Below are 23,638 nucleotides of genomic sequence, written 5' to 3'. Positions count from 1 at the left end.
ACATAGCCAATAGTAGAAGACAATTGTAAACCCAAAGGATGTTTTATACATGTTTCCCCTTGACAATTAATTACAAAGGAAGGAAGTATCAACTGGGAAATAAAAAATATATAAATTGAACTTTATTTACTCCCAGATCTGAATTAAATTAGAGATAATTTGGTTGTAGCTCTTTGCAGCAAATAATAGCAATAATACCATGTCACACTTTTGATGTTACATTATTTGACATCATCACAAATAGATAACACTATGATGGGTGGTTTTTTTTTAGCAGTTTGTGTTTTGGCCAAACAATGTCACTAAAGTCATACAAATAGTGCCCCTCCTCCCAAAAACATCTTTTGGTGGGTTTGTTTGGATCGACCAAAATGGCGTTCTTGGGTAGAAGCGGGGAACCTTCCTCTATCAGGACTGTATAGAAATCTATGGTTTTGTTATCGTATCGTTTCAAACAACAACATTTCTCCTTGTTCACCAGGTGATAGACAGGGGGCGGGTCCAGCTCCTTCTGCAGCCTCCTCAGCGCTGACAGGCAAATCAATTTCACCGGGTTGTCATCCCTGTCCTCCTCTGCAGCGTCCCGTCCCTCTCCCTCCACATTTGTGGCATCTTCCATGTCTAAGACTACTCTGTCATCCCCGACGCTTTCTTTTTCCTCCTCGTCTTCCATGTTTTCCTCCTCTGTTTGGTTATTGTTGTTCTTTCGGATGAACACCACCGGAACCCTTCTTTTACATATTCTGACTAACTCAGAGCACGAGTCTTCCCAGCAATAAAAGACGCAATGCTGAGAACACAAGGAAAGCACGTTTTATGTTCTTTACAGAAATCATATTGTTATATTGTTATTGCAAGTTGGTCTACTTTCACTGTCACATCTTTATACTTACAAACATTCCGAAGATAACAATAGCCATTACACACAGCCCAGCGAAGGCAAAAGGAACACAAACGATGGTGAGCTAGAGACAGCAGAAAATAAAAGATTTTTAGGGCAAATGATGTGATTCATCTACATCTCATCCTTTCTAGGTGGCCCTAAATGCCTTAAGACAACTACTGAAATACTAAAAAGAAAACATCATTAGTGAAGACAGGATGGCATTTCAGAGGACACAGTCAGGCCAGGAAAAGCTACAAGTATGTGGCATTTTAATCTGCCTGTGATGGTAAAGTATTTCAACAAAAATAATAATTTTGACATAATACTTCTTACCCAAACTGTCATGACGATCCAAAACGTGGAGCTGCGTTTTTCTACAAGCAATAAGACTATAGGAAGACAAGGCTACAAACGCAAACAAGAATGTTTTTCATCAACAGATTTTTTGATTTTTTTTTTTTTCCCTAGAGAGCATAACAAAACAAATTCATAGACAATCTTAGGACAGCACGTACAGTAAAAAGATGATTTAAAAAATATGTTATCGGGGTCTTGAATAAAGCAGCTGCATTTTACCTTCTCATAAACAAGGCTGCCTCTAACTTCAACCTGAAACAGAATGTAAAATATGTGTTTATTTCAAACAGAAAAGTAAATATGTGTCTATTTCAAATACACTCAACTTTAGAATGTGTATTTTTTTTATCACACAACACAATGCCGAAGATGTCACAAGTTTTGAGAGAGTGTGCCGTTGGCATGCTGACAGCAGAAATGTCCACCAGAGCTGTTTTGCTTGGGAATTTAATGATTTCACTACCGTACGCCATGTTCACCGTCATTTCTGCGCCCGCAGACCATATGTAACCACGCCAGACCAGGACCACTACATCTAGTATTTGCCCACTCACCAGTGGATGTGGTGGTCCTGGGCTGGCGTAGTTGCAGGTGGTCTGCGGTTGTGAGGCAGGTTGGACGTATAACCAAATTCTCGGAAGGACGGCTTATGGTAGTGCAGTGAACTTTCAATTCGTGTTTAACCAGGATTATTATTGTGCCACACCTATCAGGATTATCTTGGCAAAGGTGAAGTGCACACTAACACAGCTTTTAGCAAATTTGTGAGCAAAATTTAAGACAATAAAAGAAGTCTTACACCTTTTACTTAAGCTCATGTAAAGTGGGAGTTAAAACAATAAATACTGTATTATGAAATCCACATAAATTGTTTTATACTTCTGTCAGCCATTGCATCAATTTCTGTGTAAGAAAGGTGAATGACTCACACATCCAGATTTCTCATCCTCTCCCGCACATAAGCAGGAGTCTGGAATCGGAGCCTGCCAGTCTTGGTAGCTTTCAAGCCCGCAACACTTAAACTGGAGTGAGCACACAAACCAGAGGAGATTTAGAGACATTTAAAAATACTTTCTGTATGACAGACAGGAATACAGACCAAGGTAGCCGACTGCATGAAATATCAGCATGTTTATTGTAAGTCGCTTTGGATAAAAGCGTTAGCTAAATGAAATGTAATGTAATGTAATGTTTATTCACAGCAAATTTTACCTCCTCAAAGTTTTTTGTTTTTTTTACCTCAGTTTGCCAGTGGTTTATGCTGGTGGGTATTTGACCGTTTCTGTCAGTGAACTGGTTTTGTACATTTCCTTTTGCATCTGTGAGAGGGCGCAGAGCCAAGTAGCGCTCCTCAAATTTTTTTATATCCTAAAGGAAAATAGACAAACACCTGCAGTCATTTTCCTGGAGAAGTTCTGTTTGACAAAAGAAAAATCTGAACTCAAGGGCAAATCAGTAACGGTTTCCTACCACATTTTCAACCTGGTATCACGGTAAAGCATGAAATAGACACACCAGTCCACTGCAGCAAACTTAAGATAGCTACACTTTGCGTTGTCTTGGCGTGAAAGTTTCCACATTTGCCTGTAGTGGATGAAAATGAAACCTACTGCATACTTACAATCATGTGATTTACAGGAAAATAAAACTTTAAGCAAAACTACCTGGTTGGGGTTGGGTGACGAAAAACATGGCTGTGGTTAGGAGAAACAAGATGGTTGGGGTCGTCATGGCAGTCTTTGATTGATACAACCAAGGCACCCTTCCTTCCCCCTAATATGGCCAAAAACCTTCCTTTGTACTTGGTCTCAAATGACTTAAAATCCCATGACATTTACATGTGTGTAAGTTTCACGCTTTCAAAACATGTAACTTTCCCGCCTAGACAGCGCAAAGCGTGGTTATCTCACGTTCAGCTGTCGTGGTCTATGTCTATTTCACGCTTTGACGTGCTACCGGGTTACAACCTTTCAATGGTCTTCCTCAGTGAAGTGGACATGGTCATGGCTGTCTCAGGTCAAAGATTGTCTCTGGAAAGTGAGTAAGCTAACAGGCTGCTGACTGTAGCCTCGTAATTAAAGGACACACACGAGAGAGGTGTCCATGTTTTTATCCAGTGAAGAGATCAATTACCCTGAATATCAATGTGATGTCAGCTGAGCTATCTCCATCCACTGAACGAGACCCTAAAACATGGTTGAAAGCCCCAGAAAACAAAACTAGTGCTGTACAAAGACCTTCCATAACCAAAAACCTACTTAACATTTACAGCATTCAACTATACAAACAAGAAGTGATTAACCCACCTGGATCTCTTTTTCCTTGAGATTAACAAAAAAAATAATCATGAGTATTAACAGCATGGGTCCAGTTATAATCAAGATCTGAGAGAGAGAGAGAGAAAGCAAAGAGATGGGAAAAGATTTATGCGTTTTTCCTAGGTGAGTATATTCATATTTATATATATCGCATCTCACGCACAAACAACCACATACCAATTTTATGTAGAAGACTTTCACTCTACAAAAAATGTCCAGCAGAAGCGCGATGCAGATGAGCAGATTCAACCCTCCCCACAAATACACCAGCTCTGCCTCGTTCTTCAGCATGGACTCAATCTACACCAAATCAAAGGTCAGGTTTATGGTTCCATTATCTTGTTTGTTTTGTATCTGTTAATTAAAATGAAACTTATATCTGTATCACAACTGGCAAATAACAAGTAGCACTATGAGTGTCTACTGCTTACCAAGCAGTTACTGTTATGTCTTATTTCAGCATTTCAAACACTTGATCAGCTTTCTTTGACCATATATGGTCACATGTGAATTTATCCTGTAAACTACATAATAAACAGTACAACCATAAACAATGACGTCTGTTATTCTCATCAAATATGCACAACAATTCTTCAACCTGACATGATAGTTTTGTGGGTTTTTCTTTTTTTTTTTTCTTTTTTTTTTTTTCTATTGTTGCTGATTTGAGTGAATGACTTTGTTTTACCTCAACAGTGTCCCCACAGTCAAAGCTCAGAGAGTTCAGAAGGTGTCCTGTAGTGGTCAAGATGAGCACCACAACACACCAGACCTGGGGAGCGACATCAGCGTTACAGTGCTGCTGTAGACGTCATTCTTTTATAGAGGCAACATGTGATGAAAGGTAACAAAGTCTATCTATCTATCTATCTATCTATCTATCTATCTATCTATCTATCTATCTATCTATCTATCTGTCTAATTTAATTTAATTTAACCTAATCTAATTAATAATAAAGTGAATAGATTTACCACATATATTATTAACGCTAATGCTGCAGCCAACAGTGTGCTGCTGGGCTTCCTGAAAGCGATGATCTTGCTGTTATCCATCCCAGTTTACACAACGTTAATGCTCCAGCAGCTTCAGAAGGAAAACCACCACAGACTCAACCTGGAGCGCTGTTTTCGTCGGGAGATGAGAGAGGAGGAAGAAAACCAGCTGTGTGTTGCTGTATGACGGTATGTCCAGTGGCAACAGGTCCGCTGCGTAAAACTACGACCCTCACTTCCTTTTCTTCTCATTTCCATCTCTTCCCTGCCTCTTATCAGCCCCTCCCAGTGAGGAGGTTCCCTGTAAACAGCAGAGTAACCGGACTGTCATCTGAAGCAGGGGACAGCTCTGCTATGTGGCGGCCTCTGTTGGTTAACTGTTTGTACTTGCACACATAATAAGGACCCTTTCCATATTCTTTTTCTCTACGTTTTGGATATGTTTAACATCTGCACATTTATTTGAAGCCTGCAGTCTGTTTTTACACTTTAACTTCATGTCAGTCAAACCAGTGTGTAAATCACTGCTCAGGATGCCTTAAGGCGGTTTTTAAATTGACTTCAAATGAAATAAAAATTTGCATCTGGATTTACTGATTAAATATTTTAGACAAACTATATTTCTACCAGATGCTGACTGTATATAAATGACAACAGTAGTGGTGGACAGTAACTTAGTGCATTTACTCAAGTACTGCACGTGTAGCCTACTTGTAGCTGCAGTAAGAGGGCTGTTTTTTGTTTGTTTGTTTGTTTTTTGTTTGTATGTTCGTTTTTACTTTTTCAGAAAACTGGCTACCCCAAATTTAACCATTACAGAGGAGGTTGAGTTCCATTTACTCCATTTCATGTACTCGTAACTTTTTCAGAATTTTTTTTTTTTACTCAATGCAGTAGTTTCAATACAGCATGCTTTTTATTAGTAGAGTCTTAGAAAAACAGTTATTGATATAATATAATATATAATATAATATAATTTGATATAATATAATATAATAACAAGCAAACGATGCAATAAAAAGGTCTATATAGAGTTCTTGTAATATGAATGTAAAAGTCACGAGATCATACTTGAGAAATCCAAATTGTTTGTCTGTGTAAAATTTTATATATTAAGGAGAAAATGTGATATTTAATTCCAAACAGAGCAGAAACACATGTATGTGTTTGCCTCTGAAATTTAAACTGAGCAGGATCTCTTTCTGCGTCAAAGGAAAGGAAAGAAAACCCATCCAAAGTTTGTTTTTTCAGGCATTACTTTTGTCCTCTAACTCAATCAGCTACTGTGTTGATGACTACTTTTACTACCTGGAAACACGTTTTTACAAAGCGGCTCTACTTTTACTGTTTCAGTTTTTGGCTTTCTACATCTGGCTGTAAACTGTTCCTGGTTAGGTCTGCTTTGAACTGAGCTGGACACAACAGCTTCAACAGGAAACCTACTAATTGTTCAGTATGGACACCAAAGGCCTTTCTTATAGGAAAACATGGATTGGCTCATAATAACTATTTGGTTAAAGCTGGGAATCCTTCTCTTCTGGTTATGGCGAGACGATTTGTTGGTTATAAATAAACCAATCATGAAGCAGTGACTGTTGGAAGCTGCTTCCGGTTTCGACATTTGACATTTTGTTGACCTCTAGAAAAAGATTGATCTAGTAGTTATCTGCCATGTGTGGTAATTTATCTAAATTTATTCAGATAATGTTAAATATTCTATAATACATCAAGTGAGTTATATGAGCGATATTTGAAGATGACGAGAGAAGTTGGTTTATTGTTCTTTTTCAGCCCACAGCATGTTTGCAGTTAGGGGCAGCTGGAGGTTCTTGTCCCGCACCTCTGTCCTCTTTGAGCACCTCACTGGACCTGCCCTGATCTCAGGCAGTTTGTGGAAGTTGTTCAGGTCTATGGTGGGCCAAGCGGTTTCAGGATGGCTCTTATTTTTAAGTGAGGGCAGACATACAGGCGGCTTCTTTCGTTTCAGCTGACTGCCCACCTTGTTGCTGTAGTCTTGTTTGAATGCTGCTCGAGAGTTAAGACAAAATAAGTCAGAAAAAGTGCAAAGGTTTGACTGAAAAGCAGCACGTGACCAGGTCCAGGTTGTACTGTGTTAGACCCTGAATAGATCCTCCTGACTATGTGAGAGAAACTACAGGCTACTCTTGCTCCATCAAAAGTCAAGAACAATGAATACTTGATCAGAAAACTCCAACTAAGATGCCCAAGTAGAATTACTGATCGTCTGATTTAAAAGTATGCTCCTTCATTTTATCAATCTGTTTATAATTTATGTGTTTTTAACCCTGGTGTGAGCTTGATGAGCACAAAGGAGCTGCATTTTGTCTGGTTCAGATATGATTAGACAGCTTTTCTAATCAGATCTCACCTGCAGGTAACAGTTTTTCAAAGCCACACTGGTACTGCTCTGAATGCTGCCAGTCCAACCAGAGGCTGGAGGTGGAGGAGCGTTTGGCCGACGGCTTGAACTGCTGCCAGGCAACTGCTGCAGCGGGTGGTAGGGGAAAGTGGATTGGACCGACTTTGCCACTAGCTGCATGCTATTTCATACAGAAGAAGAAGAAGAAGAAGAAAAGGGAGAGGAGTGAGGGACAACTTGCAAAACATGTTCACCGAATATTAGTAAGTAACCCTCTTTTTCTTGCTCGAGTAATAATGAAAACAATGGTATTACTAATCAAAGAAAAATAATACCATAGCTAAGCAGTACAAAAAGAAGTGATGTGGAGTTGTTTAGGTAGACAGACTTACCACAGTGCGGCCTCCTTGTTCAGTCATCAGCTGGCTGTTGTTAATTTCCGGCAGGTTGAATCCACGTGCAACACGCTTGGACTTACGTGATGTCAGAAGTTCATGGACGTCTTCTGTATGAACCTGGGATTTGTAAAAAAAAAAACAGAAAATACCTTAAAGTGAGATTTGAAGATTATAGAATACTTAATTCAAAAGATACTATGAGTTATTATACTGCTTGTTCTATTTCAATTTTCCCAATTTAAATCCACACTGCAGACCGAAAGTAATATGACAGCAACGTTGAGTCTAAACACTAAAGAACATCATTGTGATGAGATGTTGAACATATTTTGTTGAATAGTGCCCCTTTCTAAATGGTGGTTAAATAATAACCACAATAAGTAACTCTCTTTGATAAGACATATTATTTGCATGTGTTTCTTAGAAGCATGAAACAACCAACTGAGTTTCTATGTGGAATTTTTTTATTTTTTTTAATTTTTTTTTGTCTAATTATGGATTTTAGGCCAAATATCCAAATCAAATTAAAATGAGATTTCAAGAACCGGAAACAAATAAAGTAAAAACAAAACAAAATCAGAAAAAGATACAGAATACAGAATAAAAGGTGCATTCATAGAATTGTATTTCCAGTGAGTGGCGTAAAATCCTGTGCAAACCTTTTTGTTCGAGTTCACAAAACGTCCATCTATCTTCTTCCATTTATTTTCGATTTTAGGCCTGGTGAGAAAGTTTGGACATATTCAAGATTAACCAGTGTTACTATAATACAAAAAAACCCTCTGAATCAAAGAAGACCTGCTATATTCACCCCTGAATTTCTCACCTTTGCATTTTTGTCGTTCCAGGTACAGCGAACTAAAATAGTTGAAGTCTCCAAATATGAGGATTAATATGCAGTTTTAGATAGTGGTTGTGAATGTGAAACATGGAACACGTGCAGCAACAGCTGTTCATTCTATGACATCACACTTCTACCTGGACATTCCATTTGTACACGCCACAGACTTACACACTGGAAAACCCCAAACAGGCCGATATTTAAAATATAGTTGAATGATATCAATCACACTCGCCAACCAAATTTGAGCTTATTTTGTACCACAAATTAAACTAGGTGGGCCTTATATTACTTTTAACACTTAATTCCAATCTGTTTTTCGAGCGGTTTTAAAGCGTGAGAGTGTTACTACATCCACCGAGGAGGTTGTTTGTCTGTTTGTCAGCACAACTACGATAGGACACGACACGATATACTTTGTTGTCCCGTTGGGGACATTTTCTTTGGCCAAGTGTTGTTGCATTTGATACAATTCTGCATTACATAACATGATTCAAAAAAAAAAAAACATACATTATGTTCCACAAAGAGCCTAATTCACTTAAAATAGTCTGCCAATTTAGAAGGGTTCCACTTTCCTTGGTTCCACTTTTCCACATCTGTTTGAATGTAAACAAACAAACAAACAAACAAAACAAAAAATGGGGTGATGGAGAAATAATTCTGAAAACCTGTATGGGTCCAGCATGTAAAAATATGTTAAAAAAATAAATAAATAAAAAAAGCCCGGTTATGTTTTTGCATGGGACAAAATCTTTGTTAATCAGTAGTATTAATGGTAAACTTGTAATCATTAGGAAAAAAATGTATCAGTCTAATTTTAATTTTTTTTATAGATTTTTTTTTCTTTCGAACAGTTTAAAGTGACATTTTAAAAGTCTTATTTCAAAGTAGTTAATTTTCCAAATAGAGTATGTCATCGTGCCACTTTTTATAACAGTTCCTCCGACACACGTGTTGCACATGTTGTCCGCTTGGTGCCGCCAGTGGACAAGAAACGTTACCTCACGATTACTAAAATTGACTTTTAAGTGTATCTCTTAGCCATTTAGGCTAAATCAATATTTTAGGTGCTTAATTTGAAAAAAGGCACCATTAAATATAAAAATGATTGATTAGTTTCATTTCTGTTATATTTGCATTTTAAATAAACAGCATTTGTCGGTAGACTACTGTCTCGTCTCAAAACCACTGCATATAAAACACATAGTATATTTAGATAGACTGGTTCACACAGACACAGAGACAAACACTTATACACACACAGATACACAGCTCTCAAAAGTTAGGACAGTAATTACATGTCTAAATCTGACAGAGCGTCCAACCACCAGTGCCTGGATGCCTGCCAATATATGTGTGTGTGTGTGTGTGTGTGTGTGTGTGTGTGTGTGTGTGTGCGTGTGTGTGTGTGTGTGTGTGTGTCTGCGTGTACTTGTGTTACTCATGTTGTGGGGACATAAATCTGTTTACACCGTCACATTGCCCACACCGTCCAATTTTAGTGTGAATAGTTGTTTTGAGTTAAGGTAAAGGTTAGTTTTAGGTTAAGGTTAGGAAGCTAAGAGTTTATGGTAGTGGTTAAATGAATGTAAGTCAATGTAATGTCCTCTGAAGTCATGTAAATATGACTGTGTGTGTGTGTGTGTGTGTGTGTGTGTGTGTGTGTGTGTGTGTGTGTGTGTGTGTGTGTGTGTGTGTGTGTGTGTGTATCTGTCTGTCTCATCGGTGAAGACAGAGACAGGCTGGCTGGAATCTCTTGAGGGAAGGGCTATACTGAGGGTGTTGCTGCACTCAAGAACACACACACACACACACACGCAGACACACACACACTCACACACGCAGACACACACACACTCACACACGCGAGGGAGGGCCGAGCAGTGCCACATCACCCACCAACACCACCCTCGTCCACTTTTGCACACACAGACGCGCACATCTCCCACACAAATCCACTGAGTCCCAGACCCTGTGTCCTACAGCTGAATTCCTCCCACTAACTCCCGTTTGGTGCTTTTTTTTTAAATGTCGTTTTGTCCACCACTTTGGTCCAGACTGAAACATCTCAACAACTATTGGATGGATACAAATTTTCCTCAGATGGTTATATACCCTGCAGGATGAATTCGATTTACTTTCATCCCTTAACTTTTCATCTCGTGCCACCGTCAGGTCAACATTTTAATCTGTTTTATATTTATTAGTAAATATTAGCAAAAGTAATGCAATCTGCTGTACTTTGTGTTAATTGCTAATTAGCTCATGTTAGCCATGCTAACAGATTACTGAGATAGTAAATATAGAGATATCTATTTTTTGGGGGGACACAGATTAGATGTATTAAGTTTCTTCTTACTATGTCTCTGTGTTTTGCAATCAGTCGGATCCAGATGCAGACGGGTCACAAACTGAAGGTCGAACAGTGCTCTTTGTCATAGAACTCGGTGGATCCCTAACATCATTAATCCAACAGATATTTTCTCATTAGGTGTTTTGATGAACTGGGTGACGCTTGTAATGGTTGTGAAGCTGCCCCCCCCCCCTCAACTGAAAGTGACCCCTCATGCCCTGTAGCTGTGATCCTGTCAATGTGGGGACAGATCTCATCACAGAGCATTGTATTAATGAGACATGTCGGGAAATATTTTCTCTTTTATTCGCGTGTTTCGCCTTTTCATTTGTAACCCTTTTGTATCAAAGTGATTTTTGAAGCACATATCAGAGGCGTGCATGGTGCGGTTGTGTAACATGCCACTGAGTCATTCCTCTTGCCCGAGGGCAGACATTTTCACCCTGCTTCATTACAGCAACAGGCAGGCTCACGTTCTCCTTCTCTCTGGTTCTGTGTGCATGTGTGTGGCGCCCAGACCTGATGTCCTCATCCTGCCATGTTCTCAAACATGCATCTTCTTCACAGTGGAGGAACATGTGTGTGTGTGTGTGTGTGTGTGTGTGTGTGTGTGTGTGTGTGTGTGTGTGTGTGTGTGTGTGAAAGACAGACGTGGTTTGGTTAGGGGAGGGTGGGGTTCAGCAGTGAGGAAGAGAGTTGAAGAGATGAAGCGTGTGCGTGTGCGTATGCGTATGCGTATGCGTGTGCGTGTGCGTGTGCGGGGAGCCTCCCCACCCAGGGGTTGTGTATGGGCTTGTTACAGCAGCATTCCTCCACTCAGCTGCTTCTGAACAGCACATTCCAGAAAGAGAGGGAGAAAGGAAAAAGAGGATCAGTTAAAGGAGGAGAAATGAAAAGAGAGAGAGAGAGAGAAGTTTAGGGGGGGAGTGGGTGTAAAAGGGGGGAAAATTGAGAGAGTAAGACATACTGTGGTAACAGGGGGGGGGGGACAGAGTCGAGATGGACGGGCAGAGGAAGTTGGTGAAGGAAGGGAAAGGGTAATAATAGTATGATGTGTAATTGATCCCTGCTGGGAAATTTTGACTCCCCACTTCTCCACTGGGAGGTCAAAGGTCAGGGTCAGTTACAGTACAGAGCAACCAGAGCAAAGGCTGAGAAAAGGAAGTGACAGGGAGAAGGCCACAAGGTCCTGTCTTGAAAATATTATTCCCCATACAACCATAAAACAAGTCTCTCTCACACACACAGCTATTCTTTCCAGGCCATTGCATTGACTTTCATTCATTGTGGGCTACCGAACCCGAACCTTCACCAAAACTTTCACCATAACCAATTCATGCTAACCTCAACCAGGACCTCAGAAATTACGTTTTGCCCTCATTAGGACTGAGCTTTGGTCCCCACGAGGACTACTGGTCCGAAAAAAGTCCTAAAGACATAACAAAAGCAAGTACACACACACTCTCACACACACACACACACACACACACACACACACACACACACACACACACACACACACACACACACTTTACAGTAGACCAAGTACTCTTTAGTGTGTGTTCATCTCCTCAGTCTGCTTGACCTGTTTCTAATGAACTGTGGAAGGAGGAAACAAATCACGCCACAGCTATTCAATCGCACTCCTCTCCACAGACGGAGCAGAAAAACACAGACATGGCACAGAGACAGAGCATGTCATGAGAATACGTTTATAGCACATCTCGTACAAAAAGATGTGATAAAAGAAAGTGAATAGTGAATTAATAGTCATTTCCTGCCAGGTATGATTCATTTCTAAATAACTCATGATGATGTAGAAGTACACGTCAGTGTGACATATGCAAGCACAGGCCTCGTCCAGGTGGCGTATAAGTTCTTCATCCTCAGTTCATTATCAATACAGGGTTTACTGTTTGTACAATGATGAGGAATTTATTCGGGATTAAGGTCACTCTGACACACAAACATATTGTAGAATCAGTCGATTTATGATTTAATCCATCAGTAGAAGCTTGACAGAAATGCCAAACATTTCCTAGTTTCAGCTTCCATGTGAGGATTTGCTGCTTTCTTTTTACTTTGTTTTTTTGTTTTTTGTAGCTGAATATCTTTAAGTTTTACTATTTAATCACCAATAATGGACTAAACTAAATCAAAGAAAATGAGAAAACAACTTGCTGATTGATGAAAACAATTGTTTGTTGCAGCCACAGATTCCACTCAGAGCACAGCTAAGAGCTGTTGAGTTTGATTCAGTGAAGAAAAGAGAGGCGAAAACAAAATAGGAAAGTGAGAAGTAGCTCAACGGCTGGACCGAAGATTTTGTCATCGGAAATGAAACGACAGAACAGAAACAGGGGGAGCGATGGGGAAAAGGAAGCAGAGAAAAGACGGAATATTTACTGGAATAACAAGCAAATAGGTTTAAAGACAAGAGCAACAACAAGCAGTTTGTGTGAGTAAAAAGCTTGTTGGCTCTGTGACAGCGTCCCCTCTCCTTCTCCTTCTTCCTCAGACTGAATAGATGGGTTTGTTTGTTGTCACTGGTGGAACTAAAGGAAAACAAAGTGACTCGATTCCCCTCTCTCTCCGTGTGTGTCTGTGTGTGTTTATTGGAAGACAGTTCATCATGCATAAGTGTCTATTGAGTTCCCAGTCCCCCGACAGCTCTATCTGGAATACCAATTTGCTTTCCCCGTTCTTCTTTTCATCGTTTTCGCTGTCTTTCTCTTCACTTTGTCAGTTATGGGAAGTTTCAATGAAGTGGATGCTCAAATTAGCACACTAAACACATTATGTAACATGTATGTAATAATAATCTTTTGCTGCTCCTATGACTTGGACTTCTATAACAATAACTACAACTTTTTTTTATTTTACTACTGTAATAATGACAATAAGAATTTCACTCTTGCTCTAATTTCAGGTTTAATGTCAAACCTGCTTTAATTGCATTGGCATTGCAAAAGTGAGTATGTGATGCAGCATGTTACCTAAACACACATACACACATGCACAGAGGAGAATTACACTGTATACCCATGTGACCATTAGAGGGGAGGTTATTCGATAAAAAAAAAAATTGTTTTTCTATTTCTGGCAATATTTTAATCCAGATTATATATTTGACCCATTAATCTGTTGTCTGTTGGCTTCTTCTTCTTATCTATTTATCCGGTGTATGTTGTGTGTGTGTGATGTAGATTAAATGGAGAAACAGCTGTATGACAGGATTGTCAGAGCTATTCACTCTGATTTTAGACCATGGATGATAGACCATTGACAGCAGGTATGTATGATATAAAAATTACCATATATCCTTATCCCTGCAATATAATTCCCTGGATGGTAAGTAGATAGATAGATAGATAGATAGATAGATAGATAGATAGATAGATAGATAGATAGATAGATAGATAGATAGGTAGATAGGTAGGTAGGTAGGTAGGTAGGTAGGTAGGTAGGTAGATAGATAGATAGATAGATAGATAGATAGATAGATAGATAGATAGATAGATAGATAGATAGTTACTTTATCAATCCCACAAGGGAGAATTTTTTTCCCGCTACAGCAGCATTATAGGTCCAGGAAAGCAATAAAACAACAGTAAAATATTAAATATAAAAATGCACAGTAGTATGTTATTTAGCAGAGCCCCTACCCTATAATGGACATTACAGGTAAATAAAAGCATGCTGTCAAATTTGCAAAACGTTTATACCTGTGTTGTGTGTAATGATTTTCAGATCATCATTAATATAGGTTAGAACAGTTTAGTGTCCACAAATGAGGAACGTTTCTTTTAAATATGGACAGTACGAGTTTATTAAATATGATGTAATTCACAACATTTAAAAAAAAAAAAGATGATTATATATGTTAAGTAACAAGTAATTAAATGGAAAAAAAATACATATAAATTTTTTTTTTGAAAAAGACAGTACAGCATGAAGCAAAGACAAAGACAGGCACACGTTCTATCCAATCAGGCCTGGTTATTTGGTTAGAGCAACATCCACGTTAGCCAATGAAATTTCAATTCCTGGTCACCAACGTCCAATCAGAGACAGGTTTATCCTGGAAGGGGAGGGCCTATTTCTTCCTTGGCTTTGCCCAGTCCGGATGTTCCCCAGTAGCGAATAACGAGCAGCAGTGTGTGAATGTGGCAACCGAGGTAGACAGGGAGGGGTAGATACACTGACCAGACCAAGCTTTTTGCCTTTTTTCTTTTTTTTCTTCTTTATTTTCCCTTTCCTGCGGAACCAAGGGACTACAGTTTACCTCACGCCACGGTTGTAAAGTTGTTGGTGGAGCAGAAAACGCGGCCGTCGCTGCGTTTCTTTTGGACCAACGGCTGTCGTTGTGAAAACAGTTCAGAAAGAAGAAAGAAGGAAAAGGGAGAGACAACATGGGGCGATAATAAAAAAAGAAAGGTGTGCTGTGAACCGACGATGAGTCTCTGGGAGGACCCGTGAAGCTTATTTATTTGTATTTATGCCCCCCCCTCTTCCCTGTCCCTTGTGTTTTATTTTTGAAAAATTTCTCCTTCCCTTGCCAGTTTTTTTTTTTTTTTTTTAATTTTTTTTTTTTTAATTTTTAATTTTTTTTTTTTTTTTTTTTTATAAAGGAAAAGGATACGTTACGAGAGGACTGAAGGATGGACCAAGCCGGCATCCTGAGAAAGTTTATCCAGGGGGTGAAGGCCATGAGCGAGGGGGACGAGGAGAGGGGAGAGGACAACTTCGGCAGCGACTTTATGGTGGGTCAAAATTACCAGCAGTCTACACCTAGCTTCCTTTAGCTTCTGTCTACATCACCTAGACCTCTGTCCCATTCACAACCTCCACCTTTTTTTTTTTTTTTTTTTTTCCCTTCATACTGACCCTCCGTATTCCCACCCCTCCCCTCCCCTGTCTCCCGGCTCCCTGTATCCCCCAGGAGGTGAGGCAGGGGCGGCCACACTGCCCTCTTCCTCTTCCTCCCATTTACAGGCTTTACATGGCGGCCTAGCATTGTCTCCTAAACCACACAGAAACACCACCGGCTCTCTGTTTCTTTAAAAAAAAAAAAAAAAAAAAAAAAAAAAAAAGAAAGAAAAGCCAAGCAACAAAACAAGACACAATCACGTCACTTTGAAACCCCTGGGCGAAATTTTACATGACATTGCTGGAGCGGCTTAGCTCGTACGGCTACCAGTGCAGTGTTATTGTGGCTTACCGTCGGTTAACCATGTCTGATAACTGCAATGATTCATGATTCATTGTCCTCTCCCGTACACAGCAAGCAGGTAACATCCACCAAACTGACCTTAAGGGCATCTGTTATCTCCTGTGATATTCCCGTACACAGCTGTTATAATGCCAGAAAGCTCTATGAAATATTTATAGGAGGACTGTATTTACTTTAGTTTAAAGCAGATACGTGCCGTAGGGCTGAATTTAATGGTTATTTTCATTATTGATCAGTCCGTTTGATTTATTTTCTCAACCGCTCAGCTGTTTGGTCTTTAAAATGACAGAAAATTGTGAAATAATAGCTTTTCTTAAACCCCCAAGGTGCAGCCTAAAATGTCTTGTTTTGTCCCAACTAAAAGTCCTCTCTGATAACAGATTGAATGAGGGGAACCAAAAATATCTGCATATTAAGTGGCTGGATTCGGAGAATTTTAATATTTCTTAAAATAAAAATAACTCAAAACGATTATCAAACCAAAGGGCAAATTTCAGTCAATCTAATTCATCGATGAATTGTCGCAGCTCGAACGTATTGCAGTTGATGATAAATCCACCCACACGCAAACCTTTTACGTTTACAGTTTTCAACGTATTAGAGAAACGCTATAATGTAATAAAAAAAAGCGACACAAACCTCACAACCCGAAAACGACCATGAAGTTGAATTCATGTCTAAAATCATGTCTAAAATCAGGATGTCATGACCTTCACAGAAGTAGGATTTAATGCAGACCACATTCGTTTTGGCGAGGTGTGCCTAATAAACTCGAGTGTAAATCCACCTTGGATTATGCCGTCTTTCCCGTCCGGTGTTGCTTCTGTCCTGTTCGGTATTGTGATTCATTCTTTCAGCCCGTGTTGGAAGTATGCAGTATAACACGGTGTCTTTTTGTTATGCTTTGATTCACGTGACCAGGATCTTTTGGGGGGTTGTTTCCCAAGTAAAGTCATTTTGATAACGTATTTTGTTTGCTTTATGATAACCGCTGACCCGCAGTCATAAGTTTGCCCTCACGACATCACTGAATGTGTTTGCGTTGCAACTCTGGACTCAAAATAGGACGTCTCCCAGCCAGTCTTGTGAAATAGCTGAAATAGCCACAACTGGAACGACACTTCTGTAATATAATTTGTGTCATCAAGTGGCCATTTTAGCGTGATGGCTTTGATTTGGGTACGTTTATAAATGTTGGGTCAACAACAGGAAATGAGTATGTTTACTTTATTATCTGTATTTGTAACAATGTAAGTTTAAATTCATGTACATTTTAGTAAAGCCACTTCTGGATTCAGATAAAAGACATCCTGGTTGCAGGTTAACTTGCAGCAGTAAGATGGGAGGTTAGATTTGGGTTTTTATTTATTACCCAAATGATGTTTCAGCTTTGTTAAATATTTGTAATTAGTTTTGGTGTTTGATTGTCTGGGAAAGGAACTAATCAGTGTCAGAACGGTTAACTTTTTCTCCTCTTGCCTACAGTTGCAAACAAACACAGACACACACTCCTTCCTTCCCTGCCTCATGCAAGCTGCTTGCTGGAGCTTGCAACATTCTTTCTTGGCCCATTTCATAACATTTTGTTCTGGCTTTAAAAGTGGAACTTTGTCAACTCTTTGGATAAAGGCTGCACAATTTGACATGGTCCCTCGCTGAAATTAGTACGTAACAAATTCTGAGATAAACAGAACTCTGCGTCTACGTTCAATTATGCGCTGATGACTCGGCCTGTCCTGCTCTTCGAGCGTTGGTGTTAGAAAACGGGGAGTTGGGAGATGTTGCGCAAAAAAAAACCCCGACTACCGTGGGTGCTGGGCTGTGCGAGAGGCTTTGAGGAAGTCTTTATGGACGAGAGCAATGAGCTGGGGCTAGCCTGCCGTTAGTTTTCATGATACATGTCATCATCACAGATAAAACCTTTTTCTTACAATGCAGACATGCAGCTGGCATATTAGTGCGTCTAGTGTAACATAAGACCGAGTATATTGTTCATGGGTTTATACAGTCTTCAGTCAGAGTGCATTTTTATTATCTTTCTCTTGAGCTTAAATTCTCCCTCAAGACTTAACTGGGTAAATGTACTTTCCTCTTGCAGCACCACCGTACTTTTCTTCCATAACTTGACAAAAATCCACGCCTTATCAAACTGCCTCCTGTAACCACACCGTGTAGGGAGCAAAGGGATCTAATCTTCGTCCATGCCGACCCACCTGAAAACAAACCCCACGTCCACTTACACTGGGCGCACCACCCGAAACCGGTGATCCTCAGTATTTGTTGACCCATCTGATTCTGTGATGGGGCGTCAAGACAGGTCACAGAATCTGATGGGTCACCAAATACAATGCAACACCCGGCGCTGCATGTCAGGCTGGTTATGTCATCGGATACGAGAATCGTCACAAATCGCTCGAATTATAACTTCCCATTTGAGCATTTAGGCAGTTGTAGCGTTATAAAATGCAGAATTTAATTGCACAACAGCTGCTGGCGTACACATCAAAGTCAGCAACGCCTGTAAGTCATTATACGTGCGGATTTAACCACAGGTACACAAAGCTGATGTCTCACGCTTTCTTACAGTAAAGGGCCACATGATATGGGCGTGACGATTCAGGGAAGACACATCGTGGCTGAGAAGACCCAATTAGGAAGCGAAAATAGGTGTCCCTGTCATCGTCCAGACTAAAATGCATTTCTGGAGTTTTCAAATTAATAACAGGTCGACAGAGTTTACAACAATCTCTGCTTTAGGGGTTAAAAAAAAACCCCCGCCAAAGTAGTTTGGACACTAGCGCTATACGCAGCAAACGTAATATGTTTTAAAATGAAAACGTATCTGCGTGTGAGTAGCCGTAGACAAAAGTGTCCTTTTATCAGTTTTCCCAGCAAAACATCCTTCCAGCCTTCGTGGCTACTAAAACTGACGTCATTTTAATCAGATACTCCCTTTATTCAAACACACAGGACACCATTGACAGCCTGTCGTGCTCTTGATTATTTGTGTGATGTCCCTCTTAAATGAGCTTCATAGGCATGACTGAGAATAATTCGTTTTTACAGTGAAACGTACCCTGAAACATTTCCTGTTAGCCTCCAGGCGATCACGCATTTCTCCAGACAGAAACTCGACTGTCAAACGGCTCTTATAAAATTCGTCTTTGGGTCATGCAAGTGCTTAAATTTAAAATACGTTTTTTTTTTTTATATCGTCAGTCAAGTAATTTGATACGGTTTATATGACTGGGGCTTTGAGCTAAATTTTCTCAAGCTGGCAACATCAGCTTGAGAGTGTTGAGTTTCACCTAAATTATTTAGCGAACACACTAGCTCGCGGACATGAAAAGTTGTCCTGAATGAGTACATGCGGGCTGCGAGCCAGCCCACCGAGCACAGCTAGGACTCGTCACCGCCGACATGTAGGTAAGCGCTTTGGCTAGTTGCTACTAGTCTGTTTTTACCAATCTCAAGCTTTGTGGAAGCTTTCGGCCTCTTTAAGAGTCAAACTCACCACAGCACAAGCGTGAGGGGTGTGCTCCTCTGCGTAGTGAGTCACCAGAACACCCTGACATAACACCCACTTTAACTGCCTATTGTTGTTTATATATAGAATGTGTTTTATAGACATAATTACAGGCTCTGGTGGGGCAAGAAGTCAGAGATTATACGCTTTCAGCTGTTTGATAGAACTGCTGTTTTGTTTTGTTTTTCTTCCCCCCACCCCCCCAACCTGGCACCAAAATGTGAGAATTGTCTTGTAGTGTTCAGTTGTTATCTTGTCATGTTTGACCCCCATTTTACAGAGAGTTAACGGAGAGTTGTTTATTCCGGTGGCTTCCATGTAGAGGCTAATTACACGGCCATCCTGGTGCACGTGCTGTGAGTACGTCAGGGCCTCCGGTGAAGTGTAAAGAAGAAGGGAGCAAAGTATGCTGAACACAGTTAAAGATGTAAGTTAGACACATGTTTGGTGCTAATCCTGGTGCTATAATGATTTTTACGAGCTTTTAGATTTTCGGAGCCGGTATGGGACGATAATTTCTTCCCTGACCATCCTCCTTTTTCTGGCGAGTATTTGACAGATTGCGTGTTTAAGTTAAACTGAACTGTGCTGCTTGTGGGTAATACAGATGGCAGTCAGAAGTTCAGGAGCAATTCGAAAGATTTACAGTTCAGCTATGATCCCTTGCCACATATCGCCAGTAAAAGGCGCATGCTGTGATTATTTTTAACCCATCGGGTCTGGTGATGATGGCTTAATCCAAAAAATACCAATTGGCTATGAGGTCTAATACGTACTTTTAGGTCCTGGAGTCTGTCCCATGACGCAGGTTCTGCAAAATTGGTCCATCTGTGCAGTTGCTGGTCCCGCAGAACCAAACAATGGCAATTTTACTTGTTCCACAAGGGTGGTTATCAACTGGCCCCCATCAGCCCACGACTTTCCAAACCAGCCATTAGTGCACTTATGTAAGAGAGAGAGGTGTTTTTTTTTTTTTTAACAAATAGCCAGTTATAGAAGCAAGTACGGACACTTTCAGAGAGGAGGATTTAAGATAATAGAAACATGCTTGACGTAGGGAAAATATGAAATAATACAGGATAAAGTAGATATAATTCAGCTGGTGAAAAGAGGTTAAATGCAGGCACACCGGGTAGAATGCAAAACATAGAGTAAGCTGTCTTAGAAGTAAAATATAGCAGTAAAAAGAAGAAATATTTTCAAATCTGAAGTCATGTAAATGTACCTAGGGGTAATTTATGTGGGCATCTATTGTGATTTAAAGGAAACCAATATATTAATTCAAAATGTTACCTGTTATCTGTACATGTTTGTAATGTGTAAAATATGACTGTGGGAAGGCTGGAGAAGAATAACCAGAATATCTACTGATTCCTGTAGGACCAAGGACCATAATCCATTTTGCAGAGTTTTACCGTTTTTATTTCCTATGGGTGGACCGGCACCATGGCAATGTGGATTCGGGTATTAAAGTGGAACTTGATGTGAAAACTCAGCATGGGTTTACTCTGCTGCCCCGAGCTTATCATTTTATCGTGATGATTTTACATACAGGCGCACTGAATTGGATGTCAAATTTCACGAGTGCTGCAGTGACCGAGCTCGTCCCAAGCTATGTTGCTGACTCACAAATCTGGCTTTGGGAAACGAGCTTGACTGTTGTGTGGGGAGAGCGCTCGCTGCTTGCTGTCTTGGAGACGGTATTTTGCTCTCTAGTTTTGATGCGTCACTTCCTGTTGGCAGAGAAAGAGTTTGTACATCGCAAACATTTTCTCTGGTTCGGAAATCTGGAGGCGCTGTTCCTTGTTACAACGCCCTTTACACATTTATTTATGTACTGAGGCGACAGTCATACTTTCAGTACAGTGAGTGAGGTGGTTGGAGGATAGAGTTTAGCTCAAGGCCAGGTTGATTGAACACACAGCTGTTGATAGACATACAAGCTGCAGGGATTGAGCTTGTGACCTCAGCGTTATGGGAAACGTGTAACTGGTGGGCCACCAAGCTGCCTGATAGAAACATTTAGGGAACACTTCAATCCAAAATGCCTCACAGCGTTTTGCTCACATGGATTTTTTTTTTTCAGGGTCGTCTCCTATAGTGGCTCCAAACACCGCCAGACAGGAACTAATCAAATCTGATCTACTTACACTACTGAAATGCAATGTGAAATATAAGAGGCAGTTGAGCTAAGTTGTCATGATGAAGGTCACTTTATCTCCAGGCGGGGACATACAAAGACAAGGGAGGCTGCTTTTTTTTTTAGTTAAAAAAGTTAACTGTTTTAAGCTGAAAGTATGTTAGCCCTCTGTCATAATGATAATACGTCCATATGTGAGATCTGGTGCTGATAGTGTTTCTAAGTGCTTCTGGGTCTCAATAATGAAGTCTAGACAGAGTTTAGACAGAAGTTCAGCATGTGTGTGTGTGTGTGTGTGTGTGTGTGTGTGTGTGTGTGTGTGTGTGTGTGTGTGTGTGTGTGTGTGTGTGTTCCTGCCACACCTTTGCAAGCAGATTACTGTCAAGCAGCACATCAAAGAAAGCGAAAAAATGCAACCACACACGCTTCTCTAAAGTGCTGTGGCAGGCAAAAAAACAAAAGCTGTGACAATGCCAAATGTGTGTGTGTGTGTGTGTGTGTGTGTGTGTGTGTGTGTGTGTGTGTGTGTGTGTGTGTGTGTGTGTGTGTATATACGATCTTGTGACTATATATGATCTTGTGTGTGTGTGTATATATATATATATATATATATATATGATCTTGTGAGTATATATGATCTTGTGTGTATGTGTGTGTGTGTGTGTGTGTATATACGATCTTGTGACTATATATGATCTTTGTGTGTGTGTATATATATGATCTTGTGAGTATATATGATCTTGTATGTGTGTGTGTGTGTGTGTGTGTGTGTGTGTGTGTGTGTGTGTGTGTGTGTGTGTGTGTGTGTATACGATCTTGTGACTATATATGATCTTGTGTGTGTGTGTATATATATATATATGATGTGAGTGTTTGTGTGTAATAACAATTCCAGCTGTCACCAGGGGGCCTTCCCCTTATTCTTTTTGAGGTGGAGGCCTTTTTGCCCAACTATCACCCACACAAACACACTCAGGGATGCAGGGCACCAGTCGTATGGAACAGCATGGGGGTGGGGGGGGGGGGGTGTTTGTGGCAGCACTGTGTGTGTTTTCAAGAAAAGGATGGCATGTTTTACTGTAATTTATCAAAGCGGTCCCAGCGAACCTCGTCGCTGTGTTCAGACAGATTATGAAAATAATTGCAAACATGATCACATTATAACCCAAGGTTTAAGAGTGTTTTGGAAGTGAGCACGTTATGAAGTCTCTCTTTTCGTACAATAATGCTCCACCTGTAGAATGTACGGCATGCCGGGTGTTCGTTTCCAGACTCATCAGTCAGGTGTGTTGAAAACGAGCTGGAGGGGCTCTGAGGAGCAGAACTCAGCTGTTTGTTTGGCAAAATTGGAATGATTCTTTAATTTTGTCTCAATAATAAACAAAAGAAAATAATGCAAATCTTTCTTCACAGCCTTTAAGTTGAGGCAGAGGGGAACGAGTGAGACAGTTGTTTCTCTTCATCACATGCTGAGGTCCTGCATGGTGTGTTCTTTGTCCTGTTTTCTTGTCTTCAACCTGCACAAGTTTCAAGATAAATCTTGCCCAGGTTTTGTCGGAAAATGTTTCAACAACCACTGAGAATAGCGATATGACCTGCAGCTGGTGGACTCTGCCTTGATGGTTGCCTTCGCTGCCGTTTCCCACCGCCGGTTAAAATATGAGACGCTGGGTATATTTGTGCGTCTTGTGGTTTTATTAGCTTGTTAGTGTGCGGGGACGTGGAGGGGCACGCTGCAGGGGTCGGCTGCTGCTGCTGCTGCTGTGTGTGTGTGTGTGTGTGTGTGTGTGTGTGTGTGTGTGTGTGTGTGTGTGTGTGTGTGGCAACCACTATCAGCCTGCCTCATGTTACTACAACACGATGCAAGACTTCCCAGTTTCGTCTGGTGTCACAAGCTACGTTCTCACCCGCCCCTTCCCACGGCTTAACCCAGAAACCAGCCTTTTGCCTCTAAGCCGGGTGTTTCTCAGAAGAGAAGCAACACAATATTTCCACTCCAGAGTTAGTGTGTGTGTGTGTGTGTGTGTGTGTGCGTGTGTGTGTGTGTGTGAGGCCTTACAGGATGAAAGCTTGCTGACCCACCAACAAGGCAGAAGAACTTAATTGATCAAGATAAGGAGACCACACATTCAGGAAATTATTCAGTAATACCCTGTGTGTGTAACCCTAATCCTAACCGTGTGTGTGTGTGTGTGTGTGTGTGTGTGTGT

General features: G+C 40.5%; 2 protein-coding genes across 11 annotated transcripts in view; one reads left to right on the top strand and one right to left on the bottom strand.

Moving 5' to 3' along the window:
* Positions 1–186: 186 nt before the first annotated feature.
* Positions 187–4,847, bottom strand: LOC138202582 (uncharacterized). Of its 4 annotated transcripts, XM_069156736.1 has the most exons (10): positions 4,534–4,845; positions 4,250–4,333; positions 3,739–3,861; positions 3,550–3,627; positions 2,483–2,611; positions 2,173–2,265; positions 1,463–1,495; positions 1,220–1,291; positions 894–965; positions 187–790 (listed from the first exon to the last, which is right to left on the bottom strand). In XM_069156736.1, exons 1-10 carry the CDS (start codon positions 4,612–4,614, stop codon positions 251–253), a joined length of 1,305 nt encoding a protein of 434 aa, XP_069012837.1. In that variant the 5' UTR covers positions 4,615–4,845; the 3' UTR covers positions 187–250. The 4 variants fall into 4 exon arrangements, with proteins under 4 accessions (XP_069012837.1, XP_069012838.1, XP_069012839.1 ...); XM_069156737.1 differs by lacking the exon at positions 4,250–4,333 and having other exon boundaries at positions 4,534–4,847; XM_069156738.1 differs by lacking the exon at positions 3,739–3,861 and having other exon boundaries at positions 4,534–4,846.
* A 9,830-nt stretch (positions 4,848–14,677) lies between these two features.
* The window catches only part of ptpn12 (protein tyrosine phosphatase non-receptor type 12), a 48,344-nt gene continuing 39,383 nt past the window's right edge, over positions 14,678–23,638 (top strand). For all 7 annotated transcript variants that reach the window (XM_069156727.1, XM_069156726.1, XM_069156724.1 and 4 more), the window contains exons 1-2: positions 14,678–14,966; positions 15,161–15,292. In XM_069156727.1, the coding sequence (XP_069012828.1) occupies positions 15,191–15,292 (102 nt within the window). In that variant the 5' untranslated portion in view covers positions 14,678–14,966; positions 15,161–15,190. The remainder of the gene's footprint in view (positions 14,967–15,160; positions 15,293–23,638) is intronic.

This window comes from Embiotoca jacksoni, unplaced genomic scaffold (genome assembly GCF_022577435.1).
Source record: "Embiotoca jacksoni isolate LCO1_2020_lvr unplaced genomic scaffold, fEmbJac1.0.p SCAF_21, whole genome shotgun sequence".
NCBI lineage: Eukaryota > Metazoa > Chordata > Actinopteri > Embiotocidae > Embiotoca > Embiotoca jacksoni.
This window is presented reverse-complemented; position numbering and strand designations above follow the sequence as displayed.

Coding starts and splice junctions, on each gene's coding strand:
- LOC138202582 (XM_069156736.1), bottom strand. CDS start 4,614: ATGGATAACAGCAAGATCATCGCTTTCAGGAAGCCCAGCAGCACACTG. Junction 3,628..3,738: donor AAGTCTTCTACATAAAATTG/GTATGTGGTTGT, acceptor TCTCTCTCTCAG/ATCTTGATTATAACTGGACC. Junction 966..1,219: donor GGATCGTCATGACAGTTTGG/GTAAGAAGTATT, acceptor TGCTGTCTCTAG/CTCACCATCGTTTGTGTTCC.